We start from the raw sequence: 14,017 nt of genomic DNA on the forward strand, positions 1-14,017 counted from the left end.
CCATAATATTTGTGAAGGGAAGGTGAAAGATTCAGTGAGGAATGGACCTCTGAGGTTCGACGCCTAGAGAATGAGTTTGCTCAGCCAGAGAGCAGGGCTAATAGGGAGGCCCAGGAAAGGGCTTCAAGGATTAGGGATGCTTTAAGGGAGCAATTTGATGCTGAGAGCCAACAGTAATGTTTGATGCATTTGATGTGCTTTGCTTTACCTTGGTGTATAATATTTACCACTTCCAGCAACAATATAACGTAGTGAAATAGAAAAAAAACCTTTATTCAACATACAGTACATAACAGGCAAGGGGGTTGGGGTGGTGGACTGTACATTCACAGGTTTGAATATGTCCTATTTTGATCACTATTCAATGTCTGCTGCACTTCAGGATTACTATGCTGCAGAATAATGGGGGTGGAGTGAACAGGGTAAGAATTATAGTTATCAGGGCTGGTAGGTGATTGTACAGGTGTTGGGGGCAGCTGGGGATAATAAGGAACTGGCTGCTGGAGAAAGGTGTTTTGTGGAAATACTGGGGAACAAGGAAGAGGGCTTTGGGAGGGCTGTGGGTTACCACGGTACATATTTGTCTGCATGGCTACAATAGACTCGAAAGACTCAGTTTGGTGAGCCAGGAGGCTTATCATCTGCTTTGTGGTTTTTTTGAAAGACAATTCCTTTCTCCTGCTTTCTGTTTGCCTCCATTCATGTACACTGTTTCTCCATTCATAGGTTTTCTCTCTCCATTCCTGTGTCTTCCTACTTTCTCTGTTGTAGTGGCGCATAACAGATTTGATCAATTCCTCTTTTGATTTTCTAGGATTCCGTCTCAAGTTCTGCAACCTACATGAGACCGGTGATCCGGCTGCAGTAGTCAAGGTCACTAGAAAAAAGAGAGAGAGAACCATGTAATACACAGAGGCTACATTGTTTATTATCACACTTGAAGGACTTTTTAGACTTTTGGTAGCATCCTTCTCACATACCTCACATAACACAGAGAGGGCAGGCAAGCTAAGTCATGGCGAGCAATGGGGTGAGTGGTTTTGCCCCGATTTCCCCTTGGGAGTGGAAATTGACCAGTGGGTCACTGGGGTTTATCAGCAATGGGTACAGGAGGTAGCTGGTGTCCTGAAGAGGGGACAGTAGTGAACAGGAAGGTGGTGAGCTAGCTGCTTGGGGGGGGGGGGGGGGAGTGTTCTTTGGTCCGCGTTCACACCGTCCTGCTGGTGGGGGGGGGGGGAAGCAACGCGTTGCTGGATGCCTGCTTGGAGGGGGGGTGGGGAACACCGGAGCACACCGCGGTGCTGGATGCCTGCTTGGAGGGGGGGTGGGGAACACCGGAGCACACCGCGGTGCTGGATGCCTGCTTGGAGGGGGGGGTGGGGAACACAGGAGCACACCGCGGTGCTGGATGCCTGCTTGGGGGGGGGGTGGGGAACACTGGAGCGCACCGCGGTGCTGGATGCCTGCTTGGAGGGGGGGGGGAGCACAGGAGCGCACCGCGTGGCTGCCTACGTGCTGGCGGTGGTGGGTTAAAAACAGAGCGCCATGGGCTGGGGAAACGCGAACCTGGCGCCCTGCACTCAATTATCCCTAAACTCTCAACAGGGTTTCCTACTGCCAGACATATCACTGCTGCGTGTTACCTTGGAAGAGAGGGAGGGTCTTCTACACGAATGTGGATACCGCCCTGGCCCCTATGCAGCTTGCGTGTGTGCAGCCATGGTCCCCCCACCCCTCGCTGCACAGTGGATCGGACGAGTTAGCCTGACCGGGACAGGGACCACGATGGCTCTCCCGATCAATTTGAGAAAGCAAATTGCAAATGCTCTTGCAGCAACATTTCAAGAGATTACCGAGGCAGATTACAGAGACGTGATAGAGCAAATCAATGGGCTATTCCACGTTTAGGCATGCATGCAGGCAGCCATAATCAAAATCCTCCTCTCCCAAAACATAAAAATCTACTTACCCCGAGCACGATCCTCAGCTTCTTCCTCAACATCAACTTCCAGCTGCTGCGACTGGCTAGCCTCCTCCTGGCTTGAGAAGGGCTCCTGGCTGCATGTGTACTGGGACTCCGGGGTGTCTCCCTCCACACCAGTAGCCTCACTGTCGCCGTCCTCTACAACCTCCCCCACTTCTCCCTGCTCTGAACTCTCCATCGTGCTCCTAGGATTGGCAGTGGGGTCACACCCAAGTATGGCATCCAGCTCCTTGTAAAAACGGCAGGTTGTGGGGGCATCTCCTGAGTGGCGATTTCCCTCACGGGCTTTGCAGTAAGCACTCCTCAGCTCTTTAATTTTGACCCTGCACTGCAACGCGTCCCGTTCATGGCCCCTTCTCATCAAGGACTGCGATATCTGCCCATAGGTATCATAATTTCTCCTTCTGGAGCGCAGCTGTGCTTGCACAGCCTCCTCTCCCCAAACACTAATGAGGTCCTGCAGCTCTGCATTGGTCCATGCTGGGGCTCGTTTGGTGCGTGGAGGCATGGTCGCTGAGTGATTGATGGATTAATTACACTCCACACCTGGCTGAGCAAACAGGAAGGGGATTTTTTAAATTCCCGGGGCATTTAAAGGAGGGGTCATGTGAGCCCAGGGCAGTGGAGTTTGCATGATTACCAGAGAGGCTTCTAAGGTATGCTGGGATACCTGCTTATGCCACGGAGGTCAACAAAAACGCTGGTGAGTGTCTACACTTGCTGACCAGCACTGGTGATCCAGCGCTGGATCCTCTACACCCAAGGCTCGACCGGGTGTACGGCCAGCGCTGCAAACAGGGAGTTGTAGCACTGGCCGTGCTGTGCAAGTGTGTACACATCCTAAGTTGCAGCGCTGTAACCTCCTCACCAGCGCTGCAACTCTGTAGTGTAGACAAGCCCTTTGTGTAATCAGTGCCACAGCGCTGGGAGCATGGCTCCCAGCGCTGCAGGCTACACCCATAGAGGATGTGGTTTACATGCAGCGCTGGAAGAGCTCTCTCCCAGCGCTGGCACTCCGACCACACTCACACTTCAAAGCGCAAATTTCAAGTGTAGCCATACCCTAAATTTCTCTGTAGAACTGCTCTTTCTAAAAGTTGGAGGATTTACTTGTAAATGCTCATTTAGGGGTGGAAACTACTGTTGGTGTCAAACATGTGATCAGGGTTTGGTTTTAAGCCAAATGTTTGAGATTTTCCACGTGGATAATGTGGCTTTTTTAGTGTGTAATTAGTCACTGCATGGACTCAAAGGCTCTTCTACAAGGTGAGTGAACTTCTGAGGACCCCGACTGATGTAATTTGCCCAGTTTAAGCTCATCCTTCTTTATTCCCATGTCTCCCTATACTAAAAAGCTTGCTTGGTGCCCTGAGGGGGGACACCAGTTTCCGTGAGGCCTTCAAGGGAAACTGGAAGTAACCTGACTAATGTCTCCTTCCACATTCTCCACTCCTATAGCAGTGGAAGGGGTGAGGGAGAATCCTTTTCCTGCTGCAAGAGAAGATGGTATTCTGTGTCCCCTAGCAATTGAGGGTGTTTCCACCCCATCTCCCCATTCTTTCTGTTATGCTTATTTCCCCTCTTTCCCTTGTTTCCCTTTCTTGCTGCCTATATTGATGCTTCTTAGAGCCTCAGTCCACATCTGGCATTCCTACTCACCTGACGCAAAGAAACTGCCAATATGTTAATCATGTTTTCAAAACTGTGGTGCCTAGATATTCAGATTACTAAATCAAGGAAAGATATCCAAATATGTGCTAAAGGTTATATATGCCATAAGGTTAGTATTGGTAGGGCAGAGGTGAGAGTAATACGATTTTATGTAACAATTCTTTTTATGTATATACCTCTTTGGGAACCCTATTAAGCATATGTGTCTCATTAGTGACTCACTGCAAAGCTCTGTGTGTTCTAGAACTCTTAAGAAGCAGCTACCTTTGTGTACTATTTGGAAAGAAGTTAGCAGAATTTGCCATACTGATAAGCAAACTGATGGAGATTGGAACCTTGAGAGCTGCTGTCATCACACAATAGTTTGCCAGTCCTTGCCGGAGCTGAGGATAATTAGTTTCACACACAGGCTGAAGGGGAGTTACAGTCGCAAGGAAGGAGGGCAACTATAAACATGTCCTGTGAATTATGTTTGCAGTGACTTTCATATTAAATTTCATATTAAGAGTCAAAAGATGACTGTCTAACTTCCAACCCGGCAAATTCAACCTGACATCTGAAAACAAGGATAGGTTCTGGCTAGGTCATGCATCCTCCTTTTGTAATAAAGATTTTTATAATGAAAATTAGTTAACATGTCTGTTGAGGCATGAGCCACAAGAGAAGCCAGCCATTTTTCGTTGTTGTTGTTGGTTCTTCATTAAAGTAAATCTTCAGTAAATAAGTCAGGTAATAAGAATTTTTTTTTTTTTAACCAAAGCTACACTTCAACTGTTCTGTGTAAGTAAAACTGTTAGAAGTAACACAAGTACATTAAAAATATTGACACTATAAATGCTTCAAACTTTTAAGTACCACTAGCACAACGGTCTAATGAGTAGACCCACTTTTTCTTTAAATCATCTTTGAGGAGAAGACAACATTCTGAGTAGAACAATATGACCTGATGTATTCTTTCCTCGCCTATCATTCCTGGAGCTCTTAAGCTTTGAAAAGCCATGTATTAATAAAAAGTATCTGTCTCCAAAGCCAGTACCTTGAAGAAGAAAAAAGCATGATTGAAATATATCTACCTCCATGAGTGTAGTTTTAAATACCTATTTTTTTCTTTGAGTTTTGAGATCGCAGCATTTTTAATATTCTTGCAGTATAAATGACTCTTGTCTCAACTCCTTTCCCCTCTTTCTCATCTTCAAAATCTAGTTCTTTTTTCAAAACGTAACTTTTTAAATTTGAAATTTTATATTTTCCCCTACAAGTCCTTCTCTCAAACTATTACAATATTTTGACCTCAGATTCACATCTCTTGTGCAGTTTGAAACCAGTGTTTTTTTATTTATATTTGAGACTTAAATAATAAGGCACTGGCCTAGGGCAGTGCAATTCACACTGGGGAACCAAAGTGAGGAGTTTGGAGAGTGGGAGATCCTTGTTGCTCTTTTAATAGGCTCTACTTGGGAATTCTAGAATGAGGCTGATTTGCTCCTGAGATGACTACCAGTTCTGTGTCTGCTACAGAGAATGTTGCTGTACCACAGCAACTTCGGTAGAAGGGAGACCAAATGGCATACAAAATATTTCTATGGGGCGAGAGGGCCCCCTCTTTCATCCGTACAAAAACCGCCAGTAAAGATCTGACTTATCTGAGTTTTCCTAGTTTTGTGGATTAGAGTTTGAATCACTGCACTTGATTTGCTCCATTTATTTCCAGGTAGTGCAGCAAACATTAAAAATGGCTGTGCTTGGAAACCTGTATAACTAGGCTTGGAAGGATTTGGTTTTTATCAGTTATTGTCTGCAAATGTCTATGTCACCGTACACATGCAAACTCATGACAAAATATGTCAATAGCAATTGAAATTTATAGATATGCAAAGTGAGAAAAATGCTGCTTGAGAACTTGAGTCAAAATGCAGCGATTTAGATTTTTGAATTTGGCTTCAACTATCAGAGGGGTAGCCGTGTTAGTCTGGATCTATAAAAGCAGCAAAGAATCCTGTGGCACCTTATAGACTAACAGACGTTTTGGAGCATGAGCTTTCGTTGGTGAATACCCACTTCGTCAGATGCACGTAGTGGAAATTTCCAGGGGCAGGTATATATATGCAAGCAAGCTAGAGATAATGAGATTAGCTCAGTCAGGGAGGATGAGGCCCTGTTCTAGCAGTTGAGCTGTGAAAACCAAGGGAGGAGAAACTGGTTTTGTAGTTGGCAAGCCATTCAGTCTTTGTTTAATCCTGAGCTGCTGATGTCAAATTTGTAGATGAACTGAAGCTCAGCAGTTTCTCTTTGAAGTCTGGTCCTGAAGTTTTTTTGCTGCAGGATGGCCACCTTAAGGTCTGCTATAGTGTGGCCAGGGAGGTTGAAGTGTTCTCCTACAGGTTTTGTATATTGCCATTCCTAATATCTGATTTGTGTCCATTTATCCTTTTCCGTAGCGACTGTCCAGTTTGGCCGACGTACATAGCAGAGGAGCATTGCTGGCATATGATGGGGTATATTACATTGGTGGATGTGCAGGTGAATGAACCGGTGATGGTGTGGCTGATCTGGTTAGGTCCTGTGATGCTGTTGCTGGTGTAGATATGTGGGCAGATTTGGCATCGAGGTTTGTTGCATGGATTGGTTTCTGAGCTAGAGTTACTATGGTGCGGTGTGCAGTTACTGGTTAGAATATGTTTCAGGTTGGCAGGTTGTCTGGGTGAGGACTGGCCTGCCACCCAAGGCCTGTGAAAGTGTGGGATCGTTGTCCAGGATGGGTTGTAGATCCCTGATGATGCTTTGGAGGGGTTTTAGCTGGGGACTGTATGTGATGGCCAGTGGAGTCCTGTTGGTTTCTTTCTTGGGTTTGTCTTGCAGTAGGAGGCTTCTGGGTACACGTCTGGCTCTGTTGATCTGTTTCCTTATTTCCTCGTGTGGGTATTGTAGTTTTGAGAATGCTTGGTGAAGATTTTGTAGGTGTTGGTCTCTGTCTGAGGGGTTAGAGCAGATGTAGTTGTACTTCAGTGCTTGGCTGTAGACAATGGATCTTGTGATGTGCCTGGGATGGAAGCTGGAGGCATGAAGGTAGGCATAGTGGTCGGTAGGTTTTCAGTATAGGGTTGTGTTAATGTGACCATCACTTATTTGCACCGTGGTGTCTAGTGTAGATTGGTCCAGGCTGAGGTTGATGGTGGGGTGGAAGCTGTTGAAATTATGGTGGAATTTTTCCAGAGTCTCCTTCCCATGGGTCCAGATGATGAAGATGTCATCAATGTAGCGTAGGTAGAGAAGGGGCGTCAGTGGACAAGAACTGAGGAAGCATTGTTCCAGGTCGGCAATAAAAATATTGGCATATTGTGGGGCCATGCAGGTGCCTATAGCGGTGCCACTGATCTGGAGATATATATTGTCATCAAATATGGCTTATTATAAGTAGACTAATGAATGAATAGGAAAACTGGTATGATTTGTTGAGGTAAGGATATTTACTTTGTCAACACTGCATGTCAAAATATACAATCTGTGTTTTACCAGTTTATAAACTTTCAACTTTTTGAATCTCAACACCTGCTCTCATTAAATAGCTGAGCCCCCCCTAGCTTCCCACAGCTGTGAAAATGTAAATGAACAAAATTTTAATAATACTTACAAATAAACATAAATATCTGTTGAAATGATTTAAAAAAAACACATTCTGCCAGACCTATTTATAACATGAGGATGGTTTGAAGATAAATTCATCCTCTCTCAATACAGAAAACTACTTGGATATTACTGACTTCAGGATTACACAGGTTGATTTTTTTCCCCCTCTTTCCCCCCCCTTTCGACATTACCTTTTGTTACATGGTATGACTGCTGGAGCTAGGTAGAAAATAGGTATGAACTGAACTTGAGCATTTTCATATAGCAGATCCTAAGTGATTGTAATGAACAATCGAGCTAAAGAAAGGTGGCTGTAACTTGACAAAGTAAGTTAGAAGCTAATTTTGGAGAGCAAAACCATGAGAAGATTGAAATTCTAAACCATATACAATTTCTAATCAGAATAGTTCACTTGGTATTATGCAGTTTTTATATTTTAAGCTTGCTGATCTTGATTTTTTTTATTTTAATTTTTTTTCTTAAAATGATATGGACTATCCGACTTCCTTTTTTCTCTCTCTCTCTCTCTCTCTCTCTCTCTCTCTTTTTTTTTTTTTTTTTTTTTTTTTTTTTTTTAAGAATAGGACAGTTTTAGTAATTTCAGTTTCTCATAAGTTACCAAACTGGTTACAGAACATATATATACGTTTGGACATGGTAAATAAACAGATCAGCTCAAACAGAGTTAGGACCCCTCCCCTTCCAATCAGTATACCACATACCAACACTGCCAGATTCCCATGGGCGGGGAGGAGGATCAGCAGTACAGTTTTCTATGGGTAGACCCTTAAGATCCCTATCTGCCTTATTACCACAACTCAGGGGTGTAGCAGGCCACGTGTTCCCTCCTTTTGCCACTTTGCATCATGGAATCTGGGCAAGGTTTTCAGTAGTGACAACTGTGATTAGCAACAATGATTGTTCCATTCCAGGCCAGGGAATCCTTGGGTTCCCCTTTGTAGGTCTACCTGTAATATTCATATAACAATTTATTCGTCTTCCTTCTTAACCCCCTTTTTGTGCTTTTTTATTTGCACGTGATTTCCCAGCTTGGGTAGACTGTGCTTCCCAGGCAGGTCATACCATGCATTGACCTTTGCTGCTATATGTGTTAACCCTCCTTGTACAATATCCACCAAAATAAACGGTAGTAACAAGACAAACAACACAAACACACAACACAATCTTCTTCAGAACAGTAGACCCATGGTGCTTTGGTTATTTTTCCGTGGGAGCCAGCTTGCTCTTAGAGTGTCTGACAAACAAACATTTCCCAGCCCCCTGGTGGACACAGATTATTGCCGTTTACAAATCTTCCTGATTGCAGGAAAGACAGAAGAATTACCTCCACACTGTCCTTGTTTTGTTTTATAGTCAGGCTAGTGAATTATCCCACTGTTAATTTATGAAATTCATGAGGAGGTGTATCTCAGTTTCCCCTGTTGTACAACAGATTATTTGTAATGGTTTCTCTGCTGTGCCTTGCTTTTCAGTTTATTCACAGGTAATAGGTGAGAAGCATTATTGCCATATGAACTAACAATAACATTAGCATCAAATCTATTACCAGTGGGTGTTTATAGGTATCTTGTTATGCCATGCCTTTTATTTAGACAATTTGTCTTTTGAGGCCAGTGTGTTCATTACCCTCTTGAAATCTTTGCATACGCTTTAATTGTATCCTTGGGGTTTTGGTGAATTACAAGGAGGGGTGTCATGCATGTAAGCAGACTTCTTTTGTATCTGTCTTCAGATTTTAGCACTCTCTGTGTGTGTGTGTGTGTGTGTGTGTGTGTGTGTTTGTGTACACACACCTGTTCCCTCTTATTTTCAGGCTTGACTTTTGTTTTTCCACCTCCCTTTCCTGGAGGGCCATAATCTGAGTTGTCTTGCTTACAAGTAGCTTGTTTGCCGACCAGGTATATTTGTTGTTTGCAGCTCCTTTGTGCTGCCATTTATGGGCAGTTCTCTCCTTCCCCTATCAGCTAGGTAATTTTGTATTCACACAGATGCTTTCTGGCTTGCTTTTGGATCCAAAGGTATTAGCAGCTCAGTGACTCTGGGTACGTCTTCACTACCTGCTGTCGGTGGGTAGCAATTGATTGCTCGGGGATCGATATATCGCGTCTCATCTAGATGCGATATATCAATCCCTGAACGCGCTTATATCGATTCTGTAACTCCACCAACCCGAACAGAGTTGGCGGAATCGACAGGGGGAGCCACGGACATCGATCCTGCGCCGTGAGGACGGTGAGTAATTCGATCTTAGATGCTTCGACTTCAGCTACGTTATTCACGTAGCTGAAGTTGCGTATCTAAGATCAATTTTCCCCCACAGTGTAGACCAGCCCTCTGTCTTAAAGGGGACACAATTAACTTCCACCAAAGTTCAGATTACTTTTCACTTTTAACTCCTTCTAAAACACACAGCCATCTGAAAAAGAAAACACAACCTATTGTGGCTTCTTTCGGAGACCTAATAGGATTTTAATTAAGTAACAAGTTTTGTTTGCAGTTCTTTTACCCCTTCTACAATACACACTCCACATGTTCTGGGAAAATGCATGCCCCCTCCACAGTTCAACTTTACAACATTATATTAACCACATCAACTTTCACACAAGGTGTAACTGCCTCCCTGGTGCCCACAGAGTTTGCATGCACACCCGCTCCCCCCCCCTCCCCCAAGCAACAGTCTGACCACCCAAAGCCACGCCAAGGCTCATTATTCCCAATATTGCTCCCCCTTTTTCTTTTCTTTTCTTTTTCCTGTGCGCGCTCACAAAAAAATTCAGAATGTCTCCCCATTCCCTGGCCGGGCCTGGTCACCTTGCACGATAGCCACGACTTTGGTCTTTATAAAAGTTTGATATGTTTTTAAATAAAGCATTGAGGTATCTTAAAGGTTAAATGCTAAATACCAAAGCCAAATAACACTAGTCACCTGTGTCTGGCAAAAAGCATCTGTCAGTTTTGCAACTCTGAATGAAAGATTTAAATGGATTTTTAGTTGTATTATCTAAAAACAAAACAAAAAACCAATTCATCTTAAACCTACAAGAGTGTTTTTTTTTTTTTTTCTTTTACACAAACCAGGAGTGTTGATTTAGGTCCTTTAAAACCTCACATAATTGTACAAAAAGATTCTCTCACACACACATTCTCTTTTGCCCAACACCCTTTGCACTGCTTGTATTATTTTTTTACACAGCTGTACCCACCTTACATTCCCATCTTGTACAATTGGAGACAGTCAAGTTAATTTCCAATAGAAACCCCTTAGAGTCTTTAGTGATTTTGATTTACTCGTCCAACAGTCAAATAAAATAGATCAGAGTACCTGGCTGCCTGCAGCAGTTCTTTACAGACCATTTCTGTGGGAAAAGGGCCCATGTCCCCTCACAATAGCTATAAAGGCTCCTGGACAAAAACATGGTGGTGGTAGCCACCTGACCTCCTTGTATAATTTAACTACCATGGTTCTACCTAATGTGACTGTACCAAGCTGCACAAACAATTATATTTACATAACTGGGTTTTATCATCAAACCAGAAACTTCCTCCTTATAACGCCACAGCTGTTACCTTTTAACATTTCCACAACTCTTTTAACTGTTTATTTCCCTCCAAATTTCCCCCAAACTCTCTAGTATTAATTTCTGTAAACTACCTTTTATCTTTTGCTGCCTTAATCTCATGATAGTTCAAAAAGGCAGTAAAAACCTTTGATCTCCATGGTCGTCCCTGGATCTTTTACTCTAAAAATTTCAACGGAATCAAGCAGAATTCTATCATGCTTTTTTCCAAAAAAACCCCAAACATTTCACATGAATATCTAAAGTACCCTCCGTTGAAACTTCAGAAAAAAACAAAAGTGTGAGAGAGGGAGATGGGGTGGAAAGCAACCAATTAACCCTGTGAAGTTATTTTAAAGTACAGGCTAGGAGGAGGAGGAGGAGGAGAAGAAAAAGATATAGTTAGCTCTGTGCAAAGGTAAGGCTCCTTAAGTTTAAACAGTTGGGAAACATCCCCCCTCATTTTTATCATTGCTCTGGGAGAAGGGGGGGCGTGTTCCCACTCCCCTAGGACCAAGTCCAAGCTCCTATCTCTTAAGGTGGTGTGTTAACTCCTGCTTTTGATTCCAAACCCTGTTATGCAAAATCATAATTACCACCCCTAACTCTAATTTACAATCCTCTAGTAACCTTCACTGGAGTAGCACCAAACTTGAAAGATTACTGGCAGCTTCCCAATTCCAAGCTCTGATGCCGCAGAGCATTTACCTCGTGTCCTCCTTCCCAGTTCTAACGCCGCAGAGCCTTGCCTGTGTCTCTGTTCCCCCTTCTCTATTCCCATCCCCCTCCCCCTCTTAGCAAGCATGATTCCATATTCCCCTTCCACTTCCTGTTTCACCCCAGTTTATACAGTAATATTCTCAGCTATACTGAAACCAATCTGAACACATTGTAACGTAATTCTCTAACCAGTTATATCCCATTACCTTAATTAACTTACACCTAGAAAAATTATACAGCAGATAGAAACAATTAGAGAACCAGACAGATTAACAATAGAAAAGTGAGGGCCATAAAGATAAAACAATACAGAAATGAGGGTTTCACAACCATTGATTTCTTGCCAGACAGGATGCTATCAAACTAAGTTTTCTTTAACCATCTTAAGGTCTGTTTCTTTAGTTGGTGGTGATGGGCACTATCAGGACAGGATTGTCTTCCTAACAGCCCAATACCACCTTATTTCAATGTGACCGGTTTGGAATGTGAGGATGAGCCAGAGGCTTTAGCCTAGGAACAAGGCCTCAGACTATCCTAGTGAGAGAAGGCCCATACACAGGCAGACTGGTGATTTTTGATTCTTTGTTTGATACCTCTATAACTAGCTAAGTGATAAATACACCTAGGTTCTTAAAGTATAGGCCTTTACAGCAGTGTTTTCCCAGTAACTGAAATGGGGAGGGAGGGGTTGGAATAGTTGGGGGGGGTGAGGGCCAACAAGGGCTGAGACCATGAGGGCAAAGGTGGGCTGTATGGCACTATAGTAAAAACTGAAAAATGTTTCATGACCATTTTATTTGATTTAACTCCTGTTTTAAAATCATCCAAAACTTAAAGTTGGCTACCCAAGCCTGCTACAAAGCACTACATCTACATTTGTCTTGGTTTTTTGTTGTAATTTTGCACTCGTTGTTGTCTTCTTGTGCGTCTGTTACTTCCAGGCCTTCATGATATGCTCGTGATCAGGCAGAAGGTGACTTCTTTCAGAACACAAAATTCTATTCAATGAAGAAAAACGTACGTTCAGCTGTAGCTGGTGTGACTGGGAGTAGCAAGAGATGAATTCCTCCTACTTTATGCCAGTAAACATAGTACAAAAATTGGATTGAACCACTAGTGATGAGAAAGAAGTTGAAGTTAAATCTTCATTCGTTCATCACATGATATTCCACTCTGTATTCAAAATTCTCCAGTCTGTTCTGATCACATAGCAGCCCTATTGCTGGCAGTGCCTCACTCCACCCAGCTGTAAGTCTTTTATAAGACAGGAATCTGTAAAAGCTACATGAAGTTTGAGTAGAATCCAGATTTCTGGATTCAACAAGCACTTCTTGTCCTCTTCACTTAAGGTACTTATATTGACTCCTTCATCAGTCCAGAAGTTGACTAAAGTCTTTGCTTCTTCCAGTACATTTTCCATGGATATCTCTGATTAATCCAATGGTCACTTCTTTGTTGGACAAAGATCTAGTACTGTTGTAGCAGATGTCTGGATGGCATTAATGACCCAAGTGGTTTCAGCAATAGACTTAAGAGAGAGAATCGCCATAGTCTTCTCTGAATTTAGTAACAAAAGTAGTCCACCAACCTCACTACTTAAATCTGTCCTATCTTGATGGATGCTTTCCAAAGCCAGTTGTAATAGTTGCAGTAATTTTAAGACAACAGTCAAGAATCACTCATGAGAAAGTGCATGCTTTCCCAGGTTGGACTAACAATCCCAGTGTATCTTCTATTTGTTTCCAAGATGTTCAGTCCTTTTGGACTCTTACTGAAAAAGAGTATAAAAAAACATTAAATTTGTGGCGCTTTAATGTCTTTTTTAAGATTCTGCAGCTTGTACTAGCGCTAGCTGAAGCAGGAGGCCTCTAGAGATTAGGGTTACATTTTTTCTCTGAGCAAAGCTTGTACTCCACTATGTCTTCAAGAGAAGTTTGTAACTCCATCAAATGCACAAGCAGCGATCTGTTTGGGGTTCAGTTTACAAGCATTTAACTCTTCTAAGATGTCACAGATGTAGCTGATATGTCTTCTATAACCTAAACATCTAAAATGCATCTACTGGTCTACCACGGACATCAAGATAACATACGCAATGACTTAATACTTGATGCAGCCATGTATGCACATATTTTGAAAATGATGAGAGAGTTTTTTTCACTTTTTCAACTGCTGAGTCTTTCACCGTTGCACCACATGCTTCTAGAGAGTCAGCTGAGTGTGTTTTTTATTTTTTTATTTTTATTTTTTTTTCCAGAAACCTAGCGAGCATGTGCCAGTCTTGTTCAAAACCAGTATCCAACTTCAGGATTAACAAGTGACAATGCACTTAACATTGGCCTCCAGTTTGTAGTGTGTGGTAGCTCTTGCTTAAATAGAAAATATGGTGCAACAGCCATGTTGGTTCACATAAACTGAGTTGTCTCCAGCATTCTTA

General features: G+C 42.9%; 2 protein-coding genes across 2 annotated transcripts in view; one reads left to right on the forward strand and one right to left on the reverse strand.

Annotated features, from left to right (window-relative positions):
- BACE2 (beta-secretase 2) overlaps positions 1-14,017 on the forward strand; it is a 91,977-nt gene that overhangs the window by 12,572 nt on the left and 65,388 nt on the right. The gene's annotated exons all lie outside the window — the stretch shown is intronic.
- On the reverse strand, positions 74-2,574 carry LOC127039597 (zinc finger and SCAN domain-containing protein 20-like). The gene is made up of 2 exons (XM_050933377.1): positions 1,970-2,574; positions 74-877 (listed from the first exon to the last, which is right to left on the reverse strand). Exons 1-2 carry the CDS (start codon positions 2,490-2,492, stop codon positions 327-329), a joined length of 1,074 nt encoding a protein of 357 aa, XP_050789334.1. The 5' UTR covers positions 2,493-2,574; the 3' UTR covers positions 74-326.

This window comes from Gopherus flavomarginatus, chromosome 1 (genome assembly GCF_025201925.1).
Source record: "Gopherus flavomarginatus isolate rGopFla2 chromosome 1, rGopFla2.mat.asm, whole genome shotgun sequence".
Taxonomy (NCBI): Eukaryota; Metazoa; Chordata; order Testudines; family Testudinidae; genus Gopherus; species Gopherus flavomarginatus.

What these genes read in the sequence shown, in the direction of transcription:
- LOC127039597 (XM_050933377.1), bottom strand. Translation starts at nt 2,492, where the DNA reads ATGCCTCCACGCACCAAACGAGCCCCAGCATGGACCAATGCAGAGCTG. An exon ending in AGCTGAGGATCGTGCTCGGG is followed by an intron (nt 878 to 1,969) that starts GTAAGTAGATTT and finishes TCTTTTTTCTAG; the next exon opens with TGACCTTGACTACTGCAGCC.